This window comes from Petaurus breviceps, unplaced genomic scaffold, assembly GCF_028583685.1.
Source record: "Petaurus breviceps papuanus isolate PSGF00001 unplaced genomic scaffold, PetGlider_PUasm1.0 90769, whole genome shotgun sequence".
Taxonomy (NCBI): Eukaryota; Metazoa; Chordata; class Mammalia; order Diprotodontia; family Petauridae; genus Petaurus; species Petaurus breviceps.
Genome location: NW_027187341.1, coordinates 17,163,668 through 17,185,704, shown reverse-complemented (window position 1 = coordinate 17,185,704; position 22,037 = coordinate 17,163,668). Strand labels below are relative to the sequence as shown.

Below are 22,037 nucleotides of genomic sequence, written 5' to 3'. Positions count from 1 at the left end.
GAGTCCTGAAAGGCAACTCCTTCCTTCCTCTAATTTATGACGTAACTCTTTATAAGTCTCGTATGCTTTTAGAGCTTATCGATTTTTGACAGCTCACTTTTCACAGTAGTTTTTGTCAAATAGTGAATTCTCATCCCAGTGGTTGACGTCTTTGAGTTTGCATTCATTTGCTTAAGCATGTTTGGCACAAGAGACCTCTGTCATGACTAACCTGTACCGAATAATTTTGATGCTGACTTACTTCGTAGCGTAATTTAAGATCTGACGGATCCTTTTCTAGGAGTGTGAGACGACTCCCTGCGAGGAAAACTTCAGTTCCAAGCAGAGCTCTTTGGCAAGAGAGTGTTTTTCTAGCCTTTTCCATTGTCTGCCGGGCCCAAATCCAAACTAATCCCCCCTCTAGCCTAGCTAGTTCAATCAAGAAACATTTATTAAGCTACGTGCCAGGTACTAGGCTAATCTCAAATTGCGACAGACTAATCGATGAGACAAAAACTGCAGAAAACAACAAGACTAAGAAACCCTTTGTGCACATGCGCAGATTCAGTCTGTAGGCTCCGCCTACTCCCTACACGGGCCACCACTCTTCACCCACGTCCCTACGCGCCCCCGCCCTCCCTTCGGGGTGGGGCCAATGCGCATGCGTCCCTTTTGTTTTCGAGAACATTCCTGACGCCTGCGTCAGTCCGCCTGTCGGAACCCGTCGTGAGTGGTTGCGGTTGGTTGTTGTTCCGTCCACTTGGGGGGCTAATTTCGCCACGTCGTATCCCGTTTCCTTGGCCGAAACGGTAAGTTAACTCTCGGGTGTATTTTTTTGAAGGTCCTGGAACATCCCCCTTCTCGGTCTAGTCCTTTCGGCGACTTCCAGTTTTCTCCTTAAGAGTGGCCTTCCTCCCGCCCCCAGCCACCTTTAGGACCCCGTATTGTGGGGCTGCCATCGCGGGGCCCTAGCTGGAGTGCTGTCATCGCCCCAGGGGTGAGAGGTTTTGTAGTAGGCAAGGAATGGCCCCATCTCTGGTTTCCCAGAGCGGCTTCCTTTGGGAAAGGGGAGGCTTTGGAGCGGAGCCCGAGGCCGCGGGCGCCATATTGTCTTTTCGGGGCTCGTTCGGCCGCGGCAAAATGGCGGAGTGGGGGAGGGGGAAGGGAGACGTGAGACGCCCCCACTCGGGGCCGCCGCGGCGCTGCGTGGGGAAGGGGAGAGGGGAGCTGGCCTTGTCCGCCTCGGGCGACACCTCAAACGGCCCCCTTCGGAACGAAACGCGTACCCTCGCCCTGGATTGTCCGTCTTTATCCCCCCGAGTGTACCGTGGTTGGATCTTAGCAAAGCGGAGCAAAGAAAATCGGGTGCGACTTCGTTTTAGTTCCCCCGGGAAAATAAGAATACCAGCAGGCTAGTTTTGTTTTAAAGCAATGGAGTCTTTGTTGGTTAAAGAGAGCAAAGAAGAAAAGGCTGGGCCAGGAGACGCGGTAAAAACGCGGCCATTAGACTGTAAAGCCCGCCAGCCCAGCCACCATCTTTGTTGTTTTTAATGTCCCTGGCGTTTGGCTACTAATGGGAGCTTGTATCTGATGAAATGGTTGCATATTGTGGAGAGCATGAGGATGTTGAACAGAGTGGCTTGGGTCCGCATTTGCCAGCTTTGACCTTTCTCTCCTAATTGGGCCTCCAAGGTTGTCTTTGGAAAACTCTGGCCTGAGCAGCTGTTAACACCGGACCACAGGACGCATCATAGTAAATCATATAGGCTGGCCAGAATCATTACACAAGATTAAGCGCAACCCCATAAGTCTCATTTTGCTGACAATAATTCAGTTTTCGGAAGAGAAAGCAGCCTATGGGGTAGAGAAACGTGAAATGTGAAATGTGCTTGGAATGTGTACCACCGTGCTATCCTCTATTTTAATTCAGTACAACATCCGAAAAATCCTTTACGTTTAGTATTTGGAGGAAATTGGACGTTAGATAATTGGTAATATCAATACTATCAGTCCTAAAAAAAGATTATTATGAAAGGTAACCAGGAAAAATAGCTTAAAACTTTTAACTTTGAGTTGTGGAAAGTTTCAGGGAGGAAAATGTTTAATTAAAGATTATTACCAAAACTGAATTTTAAAAAGTCCTTTTTCACAAGTCTGAAAATTGAGAATTTCATTTGCACCTAGTAGTTTTGAAGTAGTTGGAAGAATCTCATTTTAATATGGCTATTTTCACAAAAGGTTTGGTTCTAGAGGGCATCCAGGAAGGCAGTTACTTAGAACTTCTCCCTTCTCTTGTGTTACCTTTGGTCTGTCCCTCTGACTTCTCTCTTGGGCCTTCTCTATGCTAGGCATGGTGGGTGATCTTAACAGCTCCCTAGGATTTAATTACTTTCTCTGCTGATGTTACTCAGATCAGCCTAAGCTGTCCCTACCTCTGCTCATCTTCATTCTCACATCTTCCAGATACAATGAATTGGATGTTTAGTGGACATCTTAAACTCATGTCCAAAACCTAATTCATTTTCTTACTCTCTTTCCTCCTAAACCCTCCTCCCAGAAGCACTGTCATGCCAGTCCTTCAGTCAGGCTCAAAACCTAGGAGTCATCCTGAATTCCTTACTTTCTTTAGGCACTTGCCATCCCTGTTGTTGATTTCAACTTTGCAGCAATCCTCAAATAGACCCTCCTCCTCTCCTCTTGTCACTACCACCAGTCTAGTGTAGGCCATCATCTCCTCAGACCTGGACTATTAGAATAGCTTCCTGGTAGGTCTTCCTGTCCTCAAGTCTCTTACTACTCTAGTCCCTGCTGAGTTCAGTCACTAGAGTGATTTTTTTTTTCTAAAGTGCAGGTGCTTTCCCTCCCCCAAACTCCAGTGGCTTCCCCATTGCCTCAGAGCAAATCCAGAATTTTTTGTTTGGGAATCCATCTTTCCAGTCTTCTTACACTTTATTCCCCAGTATTTGCTTTTAAATATAGTGACACTTGCATCATGGTTATTTCACAAAGCTTTGCTCTGGGTTTTTCCTTTGACTTATTTTCTTTAAAATCCCAAGGAAAATCTCACCTTCCCCAGAAAGTCTTCCCCAACCCTTCTTAATTCCAATTCCTTCCTTTGTTAATTGTTTCCTTTTTATTTTTCTGTATATAGCTTGCTTTGTATATAATTGTTTGCGTTTTGTCTGAACCATTAGATTGTGAGGTCCTTGAAGGCAAAGATTGTCTTTTACCTTTTTTTGTATTCCCCCTGGCACTTAGTTGACACTAAATATTGAATGATTTCAGTATTTGAAATGATAAGCCTACCCCCTTGACCTGTCAATCTAGGACTTCATCAAGAAGCAGTTGCATGTGCTAGGCTTGTTGCTGAGACTTAATATATAAAGAAAAAGCTGAATCAGTTGACACCAGGAAGCTTATAATCAAACAGGGGAAGCAACATGTAAATAACCAAAATTTTTAAGCTGATCGAAAGGTAACCTTAGAGGAAAAGACACGTGTTTCACCTTATCTCTAATAGTACTTTATTCATGCTTTGCCTCATTGCCGAATGCTTAGTGTTGAAATTAAAAAAAAAAATTTTTAACTGAAACTGTTGCCCCAAATTAATTACCGTATTTGAAATTGTTATAGCTTTGTATATAAGCTCTTTGGTAGAATAATTTGGAAATTTTCCTAAATTCATTATGAAAATTTTGGTGTTTGTGGAGGTAAGACAATCTTAGTCTTGCTATATATGTAATTTTCTGCTTTATGACTTGTGAACTTTGAGATTGGTATACTTTGGAAATGGGAGAATAGAATTTTTTCATGTGCATCCAAGTCTAATAGACACATTAGGGTTGGGTTTTTTTTTTTTTTTTTAAGCAATTGGGGTTAAGCCTGGTGTTTCTGGGTGGGTGCTAAATGTCTGAGCCCGGATTCGATCTCAGGTCGGGATGACTGTGCTACCTGGCCGCCCCTGACACATTAGGTTTTTAATTTTTAATTTTTTTTTTTTTAAGCAATCGGGGTTAAGTAACTTGCTCAGGGTTACATGACCAGGTGTTTCTGGGTGGGTGCTAAGTGTCTGAGCCCGGGATTCGATCTCCAGGTCTTCTCAACACTGGAGCCGGTGCTCTTACTTGCTGTGCTACCTGGCCGCCCCACACTTTAGGTTTTAACTACATTTTTTCTATCTCCCAATGCTTAGTATATTGAGCGCTGCTGAATCACCTAATTTAATTAAAACATCTGCTTGTGGATAGTACTCATAAAAATTTAATGTTAATTTGTTACTTCAAACATTTGTGATGTTAAAAATAGCATTATTAGTACATAGTTGCTGTGTCTGTGTTGACAGACTTCTTCCAAACTTGCACGATACTTGCCTGGACTTGAGACACTTTCCAGTTTGAGACCTGCCAGAGTACATTCCAGCCATTTGCTAATCTTGTCCACTTCATCCCCACTACTGATTTCCTGCTTCTGGCCTCACACACCCATCATCTCAATTTACTGAACTTTGAGTTTATTTTGTATTTAATTAGACTATTTCCCTAAAGTAGAATTAAGCTTTTAGAGCATAGGGACTGTTCTTTCCTATTTTCATTACTTCACAGTTAATACAATTTAATTGCATTTTTCTACTCCATTTATATAACCTTGAAGAAATCACTTTGTGCTGTGTATTTAGTAGTAGCATATTATGTATATAGTGAGGGGAGAGGAAATTATTGCTATAAGTTAAGGTTGATATTCAAAATTTGAGTTCTAGCATGCACTTTTCCCTCCTCAAATAAAATATAGTTTTATGACAGTGCTTGGTTGGGATTTACTTGGAACAAGATGCCTATCCTACTCAAGTAAATTCTGACTTGAGACCTCATTTAGAAAGATGATGCTATTTATTGTGAACATATTAGGGAACTTTCACAAGTTGTCTGAGGGTGATTACTACTGGACTTGAAAAATTGTGATATTGATAGTAGTTTGGCATTGTTCTTTTTGTTTGGAATTTTTAAAAACAACCTTGTGAAGATATTTTCTCATGGTGATAAAATTTTGTTTATAAAGTGTAACTTACTAGGGAACTTTTTTTTTTTTTTAATAGATGCGACATTCAAAGAGAACAGATTGTCCTGATTGGTTTGAAAAGGAAAGTTGGGATCACAGAAAATGGAGTAGCAGTATTAGTGGTCATAAGAGAAGGAAGAGATCTCATAGCAGTTCCTGGGAGAACAAGCGCTGCAAGCACAATCACTCCAAAATTTATGATCGGTAAGGAAGTATACTCTATTATATAAACCATATTAGACAAATTTTTTTTAATTAAAGGTTTTGTAAGTTATAGCTCTTAAGAGAAAATTTTCTTTGCCAGGTACACTGATCTTTATTTAATTCCTTGTTAGTTGAAAGAAATCTATAATATTGGGGGAGAGTGGGGGATGTCTCAAATGACGACTTGTGGGGTATCATTCTTTTAGAAGCTTTTTGAAGAGTTTTAAAACAGTTCAGGAGTTGGAGACTGAATTCTTTGTAATTTCTTTGTAGCCATTATTTGGAAGCCAGATGTATAAATGAGAAAGATTACCGTAATCGACGCTACATTGATGAATATAGAAATGACTACTGTCAAGGATATGAAAGTGGATATCACCATAGAGAACAAGAAGGTGGTTATTATAATCACAGTAGCAAGTCCTCTGGTAGAAGTGGAAGAAGTCATTATAAAAGAAAACACAAGAGTCATCGCAGTACAGCACATCATCGTTCACATGTGGTATGAACAATTTTTCACTATTTTGGAAATTTAACTTCTCTTCTAAGCAGGAAAACTTGGATTCATGTTTGACAGTTTGGGACAGTTATGTTATAGATGAAGCAGTATGAGTTTTTAACCTGCTTAAAATTTTTTTTAATGGCCTTGGATGGGAGATTCCGAAATGCATATTAATAGTTTAGTTTTTGTAGTTGGCATTTGTTTAGCAGATTTCTTGACAATAGCTGTTAGACTGTCCTTCAAATTAACATAAGACATAACAAGGCAGTTCAATTTAAGATAGTTTATACAGATAATTTAAAGATATATATATTCCAAATAGTTTTATGCCACTTTCAGGAAATTCATTTGTTCAAAATTAATTAGTTTGATCATTTTGTTGTATATATAGGTGTAAAAAAATTTAAGTTTATGGTAGCTATGTTTATATATACACACATAGTTAATCAGATCTAATAAATACTGAGTGCGGTTTCAGGATCAGATATGCCTGTTGTCTGTGTATTTAGCTCAGGGCATGCTGTCTGATCTTTTTTTTTTCTTATATGAAGCTGTTTTGGTATTTTAACTTATTGAACAGCTGACATGTTTCTAAGAACACTACAAATTATATCAGCATATTTTATGCTTTTTATCAATTTCTTCAGGAGTTATTACTACATTTTATTTATTTAACTGTTAAACATTCTTTAAAACTAACTAGGAAACTTAGCCACAAAGGCTACTTGTGTCAGACAAGCAAATCAATTTTACAACATTAAGTTAAGGACACTAGAGACTTAAATTACATTTCAGTACATCAATTTTTTTTTTTAAAGGAAAAAAGATTGTATTATGTTTTGTTGCCTTGCCACTTTTAAGTATCTTATCTGAAAATCTGTTCCTTGCCATGTTTTTCTCCTGTTAACATAAACTATGTGCCCTGTGAATTTCTGGGGACTGAATTTGAAATTGCTCCTGCCAACCGTTTGTGGCCTGGCGTGTATCTGAATGCCTGAATATCTCCCCGCTGAATGAATTTCGTATTCTGCCCTGAATTCACTCGGGTTTATTGATTGGCTGGACGATCTTGGTGCGGCCCACTTGACGTTTCCAGAAGAGTCACCGAAGGAAAAGATCCAGGAGTGTAGAGGATGATGAGGAGGGTCACCTGATCTGTCAGAGTGGAGACGTACTAAGTGCAAGATGTATAGAATATTTTTCAACACTTATTAACTTTTCAGATAGCATAATCTGTTTAGACTAAGATGTCAGGGTTTTGAAAGTCTTTTCTTTCTCCTTTTTTTCCTTTTGTATTCTTTTGGTGGGGGGACTGTTTTTGCTTTCCCTAGAAAATTAAATGCTTGCTATTCAGCACTTCCAAGATAGTAATATTAGTTAACTTCAGAATGCCAAAAAAGATAGTTAAAAACTAATTGTTTTGAGAGTTATCCAATAAAATAAATGTCTAGTGATAAGTAGTATCTAGGGCAAATCTACATTAATAGCATTTATCACTCATGAATAACAATAAGTAAAATGCTGCCATTTCTTGTATAAGTAAGATTTATTTCTCTTTTTTAGATGAAATTGTTGATACCTTAGGCGAAGGAGCTTTTGGAAAAGTTGTGGAATGCATCGATCATAAAGCGTAAGTGTTTGGCCTAATTTTTTTTCCTGCCCTACTTAAGTCTAGGATCATTTGTCCATACTGTGTTATTAGTATAGAGAGAAATTGGACATTGTATATGATACTTTAGAACAGGACTTCAACTTTTTCCACTCAAGACCCCTTCATCCCCTTTTAAACTGTAGGTTTGTGACACTGTATAGAATATAGTCAAACTAACAAGTGTCTTTTTATACTTGGTTCCCTATTGTTGACAAGTTGTAGTTTGCATTTGGGAATTTAAGGTGGTTTTTGTTTTGGACAGTATTCTATGATAAAGGTAACTTAGCTTTGTAAGAATTACAAAGTATTTTCCACCAAAGCCACCCTGTGTATGGGTAGGTATGATAAATAATACCCTTTTTTTGACAGATGAAAGAAATGTTTACCTTTGGTCACATGGCTAGCAAGTATTTAGGAAGAATTTTAATCCAGAGCTACTGACTCTGAAGAGTTGTTGGTTTGTAAATTTTTATCAACTATACCTAATACTTACTCTGATCATTTTTACCTTCGATTATACATTTCTTATTGATAGGACATTTTCCAGGGATTAGACAGAAAAATGTTTGAAATTATTGACCATCTACATTGACAGATAGATATTTGGTATTTATTAAATAGGCCATTTAAATTGAACTATCCAAGTAAGGGGGGAAATAGGATACTGATATTCAACTTTCTAAGTTTAAAGGAGGTGAGAGGTATGAAGGCCTATTGCAACTAAGATGAATTGTAGCACATTCCTTTTTCTGAATCCTTCTATAAGCAGGGCAAGTTGGTTTTTTGTTTTTACTCTTTGGAGGGTAGTTGGGGTTAAGTGACTTGCCCATAGTCAACATGGCTAGTTTTTGTGTTAAGTGTCTGAGGTCACATTTGAAATCAGGTCCTCCTGACTCCAGGACCAGTGCTTTTTATTCACTGCACCACCTAGCTGCCTCGAAGGGCAAGTTTAATACAAATCAAACATTACCACAGAGACTTGTGAATGTACCACCTCTCTTGTTTCCCATCCACATTTAAATAGGATTTGAAACCAGAGGAATGAAGTATGGTTGCAGTTAGTTTTATTAGGTAGGATGTAGAAAACAGGCAGAGTTGTAAGAGGCTTTTTGTTAAAATTTCACAGAAGACAGGTTTTACCTGTGGTACAGTGAAATCTCATTATAAAATAATGTATTTCAGGTTCATATTAAAGTTTTTTTAACCATCATGATATATACCAATATATTCACATTAGAGCATGGCTAAAATCTTATATGATTGTCCCACATATTGGCAATTTATTTGCTTTGAAAAAAGAAGCCAAATGATTTTAGTAGATATTTTGAGACATGACAATATCACTTTCCTTTCTCTTCATTTCTGTCTTATTTTTTTTCTGCAGCTGTGACAAATTGCAGCATTTCTGTACAGGATAAGGAAAAGTAACTTTCTTTTCTTTTTAGTTCTGAGAGAACTAAAATACCTGGTTTTGTCCTTTGTTTTTCCTTTTCCCTAGCTTCTATAGAAAGATAGTGACACTGAGAAAGACAAGTTCACCTGATAACATATCAAATTGCTGGGGCTTTTTTTCTGCATTTTTAAGTTTTAGTTGTTAATGGTAAATCTTCTGTTGGATAGAAGTTGTCCTATACCCATCATTTTGTCTTTTGGATGGTTCACTTGGAATAGTCTAAGGAATCATGACTTTCTTGGTTAGTGGTGGGAAAAGACATGTCTGTCCTTGGACTTACTTTGGGATTTCTACTGCATTTACTAATTGCAGATGATTAAAGAATGGATAGCCTTACCCCTAAATCACTAAACAAGAAATAGTAAACTGCCTAGGACAGGTAATAGACAAATTCAGTCTTCTTGAAAGTTTTTTCATACCTTGTAATAGAATGACTCAAATGAAACCCAAGTATTTTTAAGACAAACACATTTTTCTTTTGCCCAGAAGGGAAAATGAGAATTAACATACTCATAAAATAGAATTTGGTAATAGTACCTACCATTTTAGGATTACGTATTAAAAAACGAAACACAGAAACTTTTAAGTTGTGATATCAGTATGTATTTTTTGGACAATTACAATATATAGTGTTTGTATATATAGTACATGTGTGTGTGTATATATATAGTACATGAGCATATGTGATTCATACTTCTTTCTCTGGAGAAGCATTGGGTAGCTATCACAACAGCTAAGTGCTAAATTGTATGGTATTGAATACAGTAAGAGTTAAGAGGAAGAAGGAAAATTGGACTAGGGATGTCAAAGGCAGCATGTAGAACAGTTAGCATTTGGAAAAGTAGAAAAGAGGTGTTCTAAAGGTAGTAGCATGAAGGGAGTGGGGGATGAGACAGCAAAGAGACTACTGGCTCGATTGGGAGAAAAAGATTTATATGTTGGAAACAATAAAATGTGTTGGGACGTATGAGTCTAATAGAGAATCTCGAGCTCTTTGATAGTCTGGGTAATGCCAATTGTTTCTTATTAAGGTAATATACATGAGGAAGGACATGAAGACTTCATGTCAAGGACATTTGTTTGGTAAAAGATATCCAAGATGACTAGACATGAGGAATTTTAAGGCTAAGAAAATCCCAGGATTAAATAAGGGCTGCTAGTCTTAGGGGGTTGGTGGTGGCAGCAGTAGGAATTAGAAAGTGGAACCTTTGCCAGGAAGCCTTTCTATTAGTATAGGGTGATGGTAGGTTGCAGTTGGAGAATTAAAGGAGAATTCACAAAGTTTATCAAAACACAGGAGAAAAATGAGTTTTCAGGATAAAGGGGGGTCAGCCATGTGAAGTAGCATCAGTCAGGTGAGATCAGATCATTATTGATAAAAAAGTAAGAGTAACTAACCCCACAGTAATGTGTGGATGAGAAAGATTTGAGATGGGGATTTTGTGCCTACCTAAATTTTGCTTGCAGGTAAGTAAAATAAAGTAATAGCTAGTAGTTATATAGCACTTAATATGTGATAGTACTAAGCACTTTACAAATAACATTTAATCCTAACAACTTTCTGAGTAAGTACTATTCCCCATTTTACAGATCAGGAAACAGGAATAGAGGTTAAATGACTTGCCTAAGGTCATATCTTAATAAGTATCTGAGGTCAGATTTGAACTCAGATGTTATGATTTCAGACCAAGTGCACCTCTCTAGTTGCCACAATACATTGGTTTGAGGAGTACTTAACAATTATATATATCAACTTACAGGTTTGGCAAAGAAAAAGGATTAATAACTTACCCATCGTCATATAGCAGCTGATTATCAGAAACTGGATTAGAACCCAGTTCTTTCCTGTCTCCTAATTTAATACTTGGTATACCATGTTGCCTCTCAAATAGGGTGCTAGTTAAAATGTAAAGACCTGAGGAAAGGAGGAAAAAGGATGGAGGATCCCAAAAGAGAAGTTAGTATTTAGGGAGAGGGAGAATCTCTTTTATGACTAGAGGTAAGCATGAGAAATATTGGAAGAATTAATAGGTTTGGTGATCTGTCTTCCATTGGCATAAGTAGAAAGTCAAGTCATCTACCAAAGAAAGGTGGAAAGAAAGTCTGAGGGAAAAAGGATTACCATTTGAATGGTAATCCTAGAAATTTGGGGGGGGGGGAGGCAGGCAGTTGGGGTTAAGTGACTTGCCCAAGGTCACAGGCTAGTTTTGTGGGTGTGTTAAGTGTCTGAGGCCAGATCTGAACCCAGGTTCTCCTCACTCTAGGGCTGTGCTCTATTCACTGCGCCACCTAGCCACAACAATCCTAGAAATTCTTAAAGTTATAAGTAAACTAAAAGAAAGTGTGGGTTGAAATTAGACAAGATATAAGTGATGAGCCTAAGAAAGTGTTGTAAAGAAAGAAGACTTTATGTAAGAAGTATCGAGGGAATATTGGAAATTTAAGGTCTTAGCCATGTGCTGAGCCAGTGACAGTAGTTGACTAGAGTCTAGCACAGAAAAGTGTAAATGAGATAGAGGGCTAATGGATTAGGTGAAATAGGACAAATCCACTGAGAGAATTTCTTGGGTGCCATGGTGTTTAACCAAGAGAGAAGGTGGTTTTTGCTTTGGGGAATATGCTGTGTTAGAACTTAGGTAAGAGGTAGAACAGAGCCTTTTGATCAGTGTATGTACCCAAATTGGTGGATAAATTAACTTGGGATTAAATGTGAAGAGCTCTATAGGATTTGCAGAGCAGGTAACAATGGATAATGTTTTACATGAAGTAATGCAGATACTAAAGTCATCGAAGAAAAGAGAAATAGGCTTTAGAGTAGTAGACAGCAGAACTTTTTAAGAGTAATATAAATTGTTTAGCTCACTCAGTAATTACCTTTTTTCCAGGGGAGGCAGACGTGTAGCAGTAAAAATCGTGAAAAACGTGGATAGATACTCGGAGGCAGCTCATTCAGAAATACACGTTTTGGAGCACATAAATTCAACAGATCCTAACAGCACCTTGTGAGTGTCCAAGAACATCTGAGGTCATTTGTTCATTACACACTGAAAATCACTGACATTTTTCTACCTTTTTAATCTGTTTTAGTCGCTGTGTTAAGATGTTGGAATGGTTTGAGCATCTTGGTCATGTTTGCATTGTGTTTGAGCTTCTGGGACTTAGCACTTATGACTTCATTAAAGAAAACAGCTTTTTGCCCTTCAGAATGGATCACATCAGGAAAATGGCATATCAGATATGCAAATCTGTTAACTGTAAGTGCTTAGAATGTGTTTGCTTTATTTGTTTATTGAAACTTGTAAGAAGAAAACTTTGCAGCAAATTCTCTTTTTTTCATTCTCAGTTTTGCACAGTAATAAACTAACTCACACGGACCTGAAGCCTGAAAACATTTTGTTTGTCCAGTCAGACTACACGGAAGAGTATAATCCCCAGATGGTGAGTGAGCATCTGTTTGTGCGCGAAGGTTCTTGGGTGCACATTTTCTTCTTCTCCCCCCAATTCTATTCTTAACATATGCTTGATGTTTTTTTCCAGAGACGTGATGAGCGCACAGTAAAAAATCCAGATATTAAAGTTGTAGACTTTGGGAGTGCAACATATGATGATGAACACCACAGTACTTTGGTTTCTACAAGACATTATAGAGCACCTGAAGTTATTTTAGGTTAGTCTTCACTTACATGTTCTGAGAATTTTTTTTTTCATTTTATAATTAGAGTAAGAACTAAAGATGGTTGATTTTAAAATTTTAAACTACATATAAGTGAATCTCATAGAGTGTCCTTTTTATTATACATATCTATATGATCTTTGTCCACTTCAATTCCTGAAACTTTTTTATAAATCTCAATTTTCTCATTTGAATATTACTTTTGTTTTCTGGTTGACTTTAAATTGGCTTGGTGATTGAAACAGCTTTGTTTTACAGCTCTAGGGTGGGCTCAGCCTTGTGATGTTTGGAGTATAGGATGCATTCTCATTGAGTACTACTTGGGATTCACAATATTTCCTGTAAGTAACTGAGGAATTTTTCTTAACATTAATCTTGGAGGTATTGTACAGGGCATACCTATTTCTATATTTTGGACCATTTTTTAATATTTACTATTTGTTTTTATGATTTCAGACACATGACAGTAAGGAACATTTGGCAATGATGGAAAGGATTTTAGGACCTTTACCCAAACATATGATTCAGAAAACCAGGTATGTGTGATAATGGCCCACATTTTATGACTTTATGGATATGGAGTTATTTCCTCCAAGTAACTCGATGAGGAAGGTATTAGTATTTTCATTTATACAGTTGAGGAAAGTGAGGTTAAGCCAAGTCTTCTGGCTCCCAAACATTCTTGTCTATTACAGATATGTTAAATGACGACCAAATATAACTTGAATAAAACTTGAGAAAAATTACTAAGTGACTGTAAACTAGCAGTAGAATGTAGGATTTGGGATCCAGGAGAGACCTGAGTTGAGACATTTCCCTTATGGTTCTGGGCAAGTAACTTAACACTGTGTCTCAGTTTCCTCATCCATAAGACCAGCTTCCCAGAGTTGTTGTCAAGCTTCAAATTCGATAAAATTTGAGAAGCAAATTAAGGCAGACCTTAAAAAGTGCTATTTGTTAATAAAGTAATACTAAATTGACTTCATGTTTAAGGTTATTCAGAGAAAGTTCTAATTCTAAGTATAATAATTCTAATTCTAAGTATAATAATAATTCTTTAGTGAATTATTAGGTTACTGTTTTTAATGACCAAAATAGTCTATTGAGGTGGCTAGGTGGTACAGTGAATAGAATACTGGCTTCAGACACTTAACACTAGCCGTGTGACCTTGGGCAAATCACTTAACCCCAATTGCCCTGCCTTCCTCCTCAAAGCAAAAAAGAAAGGCAACTCAAATTTTGGTACTTAACCAGATTGTGTGAAAACATTTTGGTTCCAGGCTGATACCTTTGCCCTTTTTTGATATCCTGATCTTGTGCTTCTTTCTCCCCATCCCAGTAGTTTCTGTGGCTTGTCACATCTTGAGCGAGTTGCATAATGGTGTTCTCACTGAGATGCTGTTTTATTTTAGGGTACAAAAATATTTTCGTCATTACCAATTGGACTGGGATGAGCACAGTTCTGCTGGTAGATACGTTCAGCGGCGTTGTAAACCACTAAAGGTAAGAGATTGTTTTATGAGAAAGGTAATTAAAAAGTTGGAAGAAAAGATCTCCCTGTATTAATTTCTTGATTTGGTTTTAGGAATTTATGCATTCTCAAGATGCTGACCATGAGCTTCTCTTTGACCTCATCCAGAAAATGTTAAAGTATGATCCATCTGAAAGAATTACTCTCAAAGAAGCCTTGAAGCATCCTTTCTTTTTTTCACTGAAGAAAGAAAATATGTGATCTGTGTTCAATCTTTATTTGTACAGTTCTCCAAAGGAGATTATATAGACTGTGTCAGTCAACATAATTTTTAATTATTAAATTATTTTGTACAGTTAGCTTTGTAAAATTCTTAATTTTTGTATCACTGCCATGTTTATTTTGTTTGAAGTTTGGTTGTTGAGTATCTAAATAAATTTATGAAAACCTTTTTAACTGCAGTGTTCACTTTACATTAACATGTACAGTACATTTTAAATTGTGATTTCATCTTTGTAGTTTTAGCGAAGATTAAGTTCCTTTATAATTACTTGGCAATAGTTTCTTAGGCACTTTGTTTAGGACTTTGCTCCCTTTTAAATTTAAGCAGATATTTATGCCCAAGATCATCATGACATTTGGATCAAGTACCTTCATTTTCATATTTATTTTGTTCTTCTGAGGAGCTAGGAGCCTATAGGGTAAATTCCATTTTGTACTTGAATTTCATTTGGTGATCTCTCAGCAGGAAACAGTAAATATGCTCTTGTAAACTAAAAAATCTGGGCATTTTCTGCATGAAAATGGAGCACATTTTAGGGTTTTTAAAAAACATTCAATTTGATGCACATGATATGTTTAGTATGTAGTGGTTTTTTAGCATGTTGGCTAACACTTATGAGGTAGGCAGGTTTTATGGATGAGTAAAGAGTGCAAAGCAGAACACAGCCAAGGGATGTTTTTTTTTTCTTTAAATTTTAATTTTTTCTCTAGTTAATGTATAGAGACAATATTTAATATTTTTTGAAAACCGAGTTCCAAAGTTTTTCCTCTTCCCTCAGCTCTCCATCTCTGATCAAGCAATTTGATATGGGTCATGTGTTAAAATACAGAAAGTGGAAAAAAATTACAAAAAGTGAAAAATAGTAGGCTTCAATCTGCATTCACACTCCATTTTCATCATGAGTTGTTAATCCCAAAGTCATTCACAGTTTATCATGGTACAGTGTTGTTACTGTGTACAGTGTACAGTGTGAGTTCTACTCAGTTCACTTTGGAGCAGTTCATAAAATTACGGGTTTTTTCCAAAATCAGCCTGCTCCACCATTCCATTACAGTTGTATATCAACTTGTTTGAGGTTAGCCATTTCCCAATGATGGGCATTACCTCAATTTCTAATTCTTCGCCACTTCCAAAAGCTCCTATAGTTTTTGTATGGATAAAGGGATTGTCTGCTACAAATCTCCCTCTCTCCCCACCCCCGCAAAAGGGAGGGTGCCATTGCCTAAATTAGTGTTTATGCCTGTTGCGCTGCATCAAGTTGGCAATAAACATGGGAGGAGCTAGATAGCACATCTAACAGCATTTTTTCGAATTTTACCTTCATTAACAGCAGTTAATTAAACAGCAGTTCAGTTGTTGCTAAGACAATTTTCCTCCAAAGTCTTTGATAATTGTTGATCCCTTTTGAATAAGGAAAGTGTTTTATGAATAAAGATCATGTTGTGGTCCTTTCCATACAAGTTGGAACTTAAGAGGGATTGTGAATAACAGCCGTTTTCCTAGTCAATGCCCTAGTTTCCAAAGCTTGGAAGTGGTTTCTTCTGCCAGTTGGAATCTGGAAAAGGAAATTACTTTTCTAGTCTTGTGACCTTGATTAAAATCCCACAAGCAGTTCCTTTGGGTGGAAGAAAATAAAAGATTGTGAAGTTGCATTAAAATACTGACTGCCATGTTTTAGAAAGAATGACAAGCTGGTGAAGATCTAGGTGATAACCAGGGTGGTAGGGAAAATTCCAAGAATTTGAGGGTTTTGTGAGACATAGATTTGTTTTGGTTGCCCTAGTAATGAGTGGAAATTGCATAAAGGTAAATTATTTGGTATAAGAAAGAAATGCATCAGAGCTGACTAAGGAAATAGATCCATTCCCCAAACATCTGGAGGTGCTGACTGGAAGACTTTGAAATGAATATTTGTTAGGAATTTTATTGATGGGACTCTTGGTTAGCCATAGATTAGGAAATCAACTCACTGGGGTCCTAAGAATACTGTAAATTCTTGATTCATTTTAGGTATCTGGGAATTTTGCAGATGCTGAACTTTATGAACAAATGAAAAAGAATTGGCTGTGATACCTTTGCGGATGCAAATTTTAAAATGGCCCTTGACTAAGGAGCTTTATGCAGAGGGAGACAACATACTGAGTAGTTGCCAGGATCTTGGCATTAAGTAAGGGCATGGTGGAAGGAACCATTTTAGCAACAATGGTAATGCCGATTTGATTACTGTCCTCAAGAATAAAGTGGAAAGGAGGAGGGCAGCAGAGATAGTGAGCTGAAGCAGTTATGGCTGGGATTAGGGCTAACTGTATAGCAGGCTCTCGCCAATCGGGACAGCATGGCCCTTCTCGATCTCTGTTTTTCCAGAGTATGATCCCTGGAGGTCCACTTGGGATAGTGTAGAGCTACAGCCACAAAAGACCAGATGTCCTTATATATGCTGTTTTCATCACTCTTCAACTAGAATGCAAGCTGACCAATGATTAGACTTGACAGATGCCTAATCAAGCTTTAGGATAGACATCCAGAAAATAATGCTGATTAATTGAGGTATGAACATCAATTAGGTTAAAGTGATCATGGGAGCAGTTGTGTGTGTGTGGGTTTTGCTTAAGGAGAGGTGTAGGGACAACTAGATGGCACAGTAATAGAGCACGGGCCCTGGAGTCAGGAAGACCCAAGTTCAAATTTGACCTCAGACACTTAACACTTACTATTGCCTGTGTGACCTTGGGCAAGTCACTTAACTCCATTTGCCCTGCTTTCCCCCCTACAAAAAAGGAGAGGCGCAGGGAAAACAAGTGCTACTTCATGAAAGTAGCAGGGAGGAAAAATGAAACCGAAGGACAAGATAATAAAAAATCAATTTCCAATCTTATTTTGGATTACTGATAAGCCTTGATCCTGCTTACTGGGGCTCTTCATATTCAGGGGTGAATTTACTTTCAAGCAGAGGCGGGAAGGTCTCTGGAAGTCCCAAGAATACTTCTCTGGACTAACCTTGACTTCATATTGCTTATACTCAGTTACGCTATTTGCAGTGCCCTCTTTGTAATTGGTTTTTAAGGCAGGGACTTCTTGTTGACTCAATGCAGTCACCATGGGGAGAGGGAGGGCTGTTTCAGTAAATTGTTGACTAGAGGAAGTAAAATACGATAAAGCAGAATCTACCCACTTGCATTACCAGGCAAAGGGAGCTTCAATTTCAATTACATCCTTTTTGTCCCACTGCCCATTTCTAAATGGGCATCTTTTGAAATTGCCCTTACCTTATCTGACTGCTAGCTTTAGTTCTTAAAGAGGGATTTTACTGTATTTTAAACAAATTGACCTTATACTCCCTATCAGAGTATCTGCATACTGGAAGCAACCACACTATGAATTCCAATGAGTCCCAGCCCATTATTTATAATGGTAGTACTTAGCTTAGTAACCAATTCCAATTCATGAAACACTTATTTTTACTTTGCTGGACAAGTGGATTAATAATTTATCTATGCCTACTTTTTCCCTCATCCCTAAAATACAAGTCATTTGCAGGGGTCAATCTAGTGTTGATTTCCTGTCCACTAGTTTGCTAACTGGACATATTGGTTACAAACATGTCTTCTTGGCTGGTGACAAATTGGGCTTTTCCAAGCCCTTCTCTCACATACCACTAAACCTTACACAAAGTTAAGACATCAGCTAAGGTTAAAATATATCAACAGACACTGACTAGGGGAGTATTTGTAAGGAATCAGTTAAAATGCTTGTTGATTGCAGATGCATAATTGTGTCAGGAAGGGATTTGTCTAAATCAGATATTAGGCAGTCATCAATGTTCTTTTACATTAACAAAGATTCTCATTAAATTTTATTTCAATTTCAAGGGTACAGACAAGAAGTGAATTTCACAGTTATACATAGTAATAGGCATCAGTACAGTTACTGGGTTGGATGGCTGTAGTTAGGCTGTGGACATGTTCCAGAGTGCCAAGAGCTAGTTAGTTTGCCAGTCTTCTCCACTTACCATTTAAATGTTATCTTTTATATTCCTCCTACTTGGAACATTACTGCATTTACATATTTAAACCTTAAAATGCTAGAGAAATCAGGTAGGATAACACAAAGCTTTTCTTACATATTTAAAGACTGCCAAGTGAGGACCAGTCAAAAGAATGGCTGCTTTGGTGTTTTCAGCCAACATTTATTTACCTGTAGGTAAATTTAACTTTAAAGGAGCTTTGGGGTCTGGCAGCTTAAAAATAAGAAAAAAAAATTAACTAGTACAAGCCACTTTTGCCATTAATATAAGCACCAGCATTGCTTGGCTCCTGGCTAGTTCTTCTCAAGACACTCTTAAATTGTCATACTTTTTAAGTCAACTGCTTGATTTTAGATAGTTATTCATTAAGATCCCCTTGGAGAGCCCCAAATTCACTACATGTAGATATGTATATATGTAGTTTATGGTATAATCCCAGAATCTATACTCTTAATAAATTGTTTATTAAATCCTTGGGAGGAACTGTTCCCACTCAAACCTATACTTTAGATGTCCTAATGGAGTGATCTAGCTAGATTCCCAAACTGGAAAAATCAGTCCCAATCCTGTGTTTAAAATAGCTTTCAATATGGATTAACAGTGAGTTCATTTGTAAAGAATCATCTGTACATATTTTGCCAAAAAATGGCCAACCTTCTGGTACAGATAATCTAGGAAAATAGGACAATCAGAAGCACATAATATTTGTGGCTTACATATAAGTGGTAGGACAGGTGAGCTACAAACTGTAATATAAAATAATCACTTCAGTTAATATTGATGCTAACTCCCCAGAGGTTAATCTGATGCCTACAAGTCAAAGTAAAAAAAAAAAAAAACTTAAGCAACACTAAGCAAAAACAGTATTTCTCCTGTTATCTTTAAGATCACACTAGTGCATGTATTAATAAGCTCCTAGACAAAACCTTAAGGAAGTTAGTTAGGTGGTAGGTAGTTAGCACATACATCTAGTTTCAACTTATAATATCTTCATTTGAACAAACTTTTTGGTTCCATCAAAGTTGTACCCTCAACAGGGCTGTATGTGGATAGTGATACTGTCAGAAAACAAAGTTATGCTAGGTAGTCAAGTCTGTGATTTTAATAAAAAAAGCAAAAAGGAAATAATTCAGGCTAATGTAGAAAAGTGGCTGTTTACCAGAAACCCTCTCTGTATTGCTTAACCAACAGGACAATATACTTATTATTGGGTTTAAAATCTCTTTAAAAACTTGTTCGATAGCTCTTGGCAGCTTTTTTTATGAAGGAATAAATTTGTGCTCAAAATTTAGTAATCCTAGATTTCTAATACATACATTTCATGAAATTCAACTGTGCAAAGTATTCACACTAGCTTAACACACTTAAAATACCAGTTGACAGTAGTACATTAAGTCCACATGGACACAACATACAAGGAAAGATTAACCTAAATAGGTGGACATACAGCTATGAAATATACTCATGTATAATCCAGTTCAGAAATGGACTGTAATTTTTACAGCGGGCAAGAGAAAAATGACAAATCACCCCATCATGTAAAAGGCTAAAATTGCTTATACCCAAGTAAACGAACACATACCCTATATGCAGATATCCAGTTGTCAAATAAATTGTTTTTAAGATTGCTCAAATTAAAATTTCAATTCCTATTATCCAAAAGTAAACACAACTATAATTCTATTTTGTCAATAAAGGATGATCATCAACGTTAAAAATTCTCAATAGCTATTCATAGATAACTGGGACAAAAAATGATTTGCTTATACAATCATGAAACATTTCTGTTAAAGGTCTGTAGACCTTGTCTCACACAGCTCTGATGAGGAGCATGAAAGTATGAAGCCAGCTCATGAAAAGACCTTTACAAACCAGAAGCAGCAAAGCCCATGTTACTTCCATTGGAGACCAACAAGTTGAATTAATTCAAATTAATTCAACAAGTTGAATTAAGGGTAAGGAATCCATCACTCATACTACTTCATTTGATAAAGAGTGAATGTCTTCTACTTACCCAAACACTTGATTAATCTTTTAAAAAGTCAAAAAGCTCTGTAGCTTGTTTAACTTACCATTTTTAATAAACCAGAAAGGGAAAAATGTTGAAGACATTTTCTCTTAGTACTTAAGAAACCCAGACTCAACTCAAGTATTTTAAATATCTCTAGGAGTGGCAGAGTTGACATTTTATCTTCATATCATCAGCTAGGATACACAGTGACATCTAGCAACAACAAAATTTGATTGCTAACACTTATTCATTATTGAAAGCACTTAATTCTTGGCCTTTCCATTAGGGATTGTTTGAGGGTTGGCACTGGCAGTTGAATTCTTTGATTGCCATAGGCAAACCCATCTTATGATTCCTTTTCTTAATTTTCAATACTGTTATTTTGTCATAAAAACCACTTATATTGAATCTTGGCACCCAATGGTATGAAGTCCTAGCACTAAAGGAGTTAAGCCTAAGTAAGTCCCCATTCAAACTCATTTACATTGTTTTTACTACTTTGGGACTGGTCCATATACTATAATAACTTTAATGAACCCTTAAGCCACTGGTAAGAAAGGACTTCTGTGATCAGGGAAGAAATAGCTTGGAAGGTCATTCATTCACATTCACACACACCCCCACATCCCTTTTAAATGTACACAGTATGCAATTAAACAGTGTAAGCAATTTGGATTGTATTGTAGTAACATGCAACTTCACTGGAGGTTGTTACTCTAGCTTCATCTAGATGAGAGTCCTCTGGGGGTATGGTACCTGGAGTCTGGCACATATTCAGATGAAAGCAGCATTTACATTAGTTATGAACTGCAAAGACATTTTCGATGTGTTATACAATGCCAGTCATTTAGGAATGAATGTTCTCAAAGTTCCAATTGAACAAAAACGATCTATTAAACCTAAGTTTAAGGATGGCCTTTATTTTTTAAAAAAGTCTTTAGGACTACAAATTACAAAGGAAGCAGATCACTACAGTAGAAACCTATTAGATACATAATATCTACGTATGACAACTTAACATACACTCCACTCACAAGACTATCAGTTATAATGCTCTTCCTTATAAGGCTATTATATAGTTTTCAAATTATATTACACTTCATTTCCTCAAGGTGTACTATTAATTTTACATACCAAATTCTTGGCTCTTAATGGCACATGCTAAGATAGGGCATATTTTCACTGACGTCTTGGTGACACTGTTTCCAGCTTTGGTGAAGAGTTAAGAACACCTTATTTTAAAATGGTCACTTAAAATATTTTTTTTCCCCTTCACAAAATTTAGCTGCCAAAAATGAGGCAACAATCACCTTCTCATCTTCTAATGGCTATGCTAGGTATGTAGACAAATTATCAGCAAAGATAAAGTAAAAAAGGTAAGCCATCAGAATAAAAAGATTGAGAGCTGGAAAGGAAATGTTTTTGGCTTGTGGCAAGAAGAAAATGGCAACTGGGGTAGATATTAGGCAAATGCTTCCGTCATCCCTGTATATGCTAAAGAATAAAGACAGTCCAACATGGCCAAGTGGTATCACATCATTGCATTTCAATACAACAAACAGTATGACTGTAAGCCGGCAGGATAAATATGACAGTTTATGCTTGGAGTCCCAAAGGGGCTCTTTGTAATCTATAACACATGGGTCACTTAACATATTAAACAATCTTACTGGGTTTAGGATATTTGTCATTCCCTTCACGCACTCCCTATAATGATTCCTATCCTATGAA

At 37.0% G+C, this 22,037-nt stretch overlaps 2 protein-coding genes across 2 annotated transcripts in view; one reads left to right on the top strand and one right to left on the bottom strand.

Moving 5' to 3' along the window:
• Positions 1–634: 634 nt before the first annotated feature.
• CLK1 (CDC like kinase 1) lies at positions 635–14,444 on the top strand. Its single transcript, XM_069068738.1, has 13 exons — positions 635–788; positions 5,072–5,238; positions 5,512–5,740; positions 6,837–6,927; positions 7,304–7,370; positions 11,730–11,846; positions 11,932–12,098; positions 12,188–12,282; positions 12,382–12,511; positions 12,776–12,858; positions 12,974–13,053; positions 13,930–14,020; positions 14,103–14,444. The coding sequence occupies exons 2-13, from the start codon at positions 5,072–5,074 to the stop codon at positions 14,247–14,249; spliced, it is 1,464 nt and encodes a 487-aa protein (XP_068924839.1). The 5' UTR covers positions 635–788; the 3' UTR covers positions 14,250–14,444.
• A 6,762-nt stretch (positions 14,445–21,206) lies between these two features.
• The window catches only part of BZW1 (basic leucine zipper and W2 domains 1), a 16,516-nt gene continuing 15,685 nt past the window's right edge, over positions 21,207–22,037 (bottom strand). The window contains exon 12 of the mRNA XM_069068737.1: positions 21,207–22,037. This exon is cut by the window's right edge and continues 826 nt beyond it. The gene's annotated coding sequence lies outside the window, so the exon portion shown is untranslated.

Excerpts from the sequence above, each read along its gene's own strand:
- CLK1 (XM_069068738.1), top strand. The coding sequence starts at position 5,072 with ATGCGACATTCAAAGAGAACAGATTGTCCTGATTGGTTTGAAAAGGAA. Across the intron at positions 5,239-5,511 it reads CACTCCAAAATTTATGATCG|CCATTATTTGGAAGCCAGAT; the intron begins GTAAGGAAGTAT and ends ATTTCTTTGTAG. Across the intron at positions 12,283-12,381 it reads AAGAGTATAATCCCCAGATG|AGACGTGATGAGCGCACAGT; the intron begins GTGAGTGAGCAT and ends GTTTTTTTCCAG.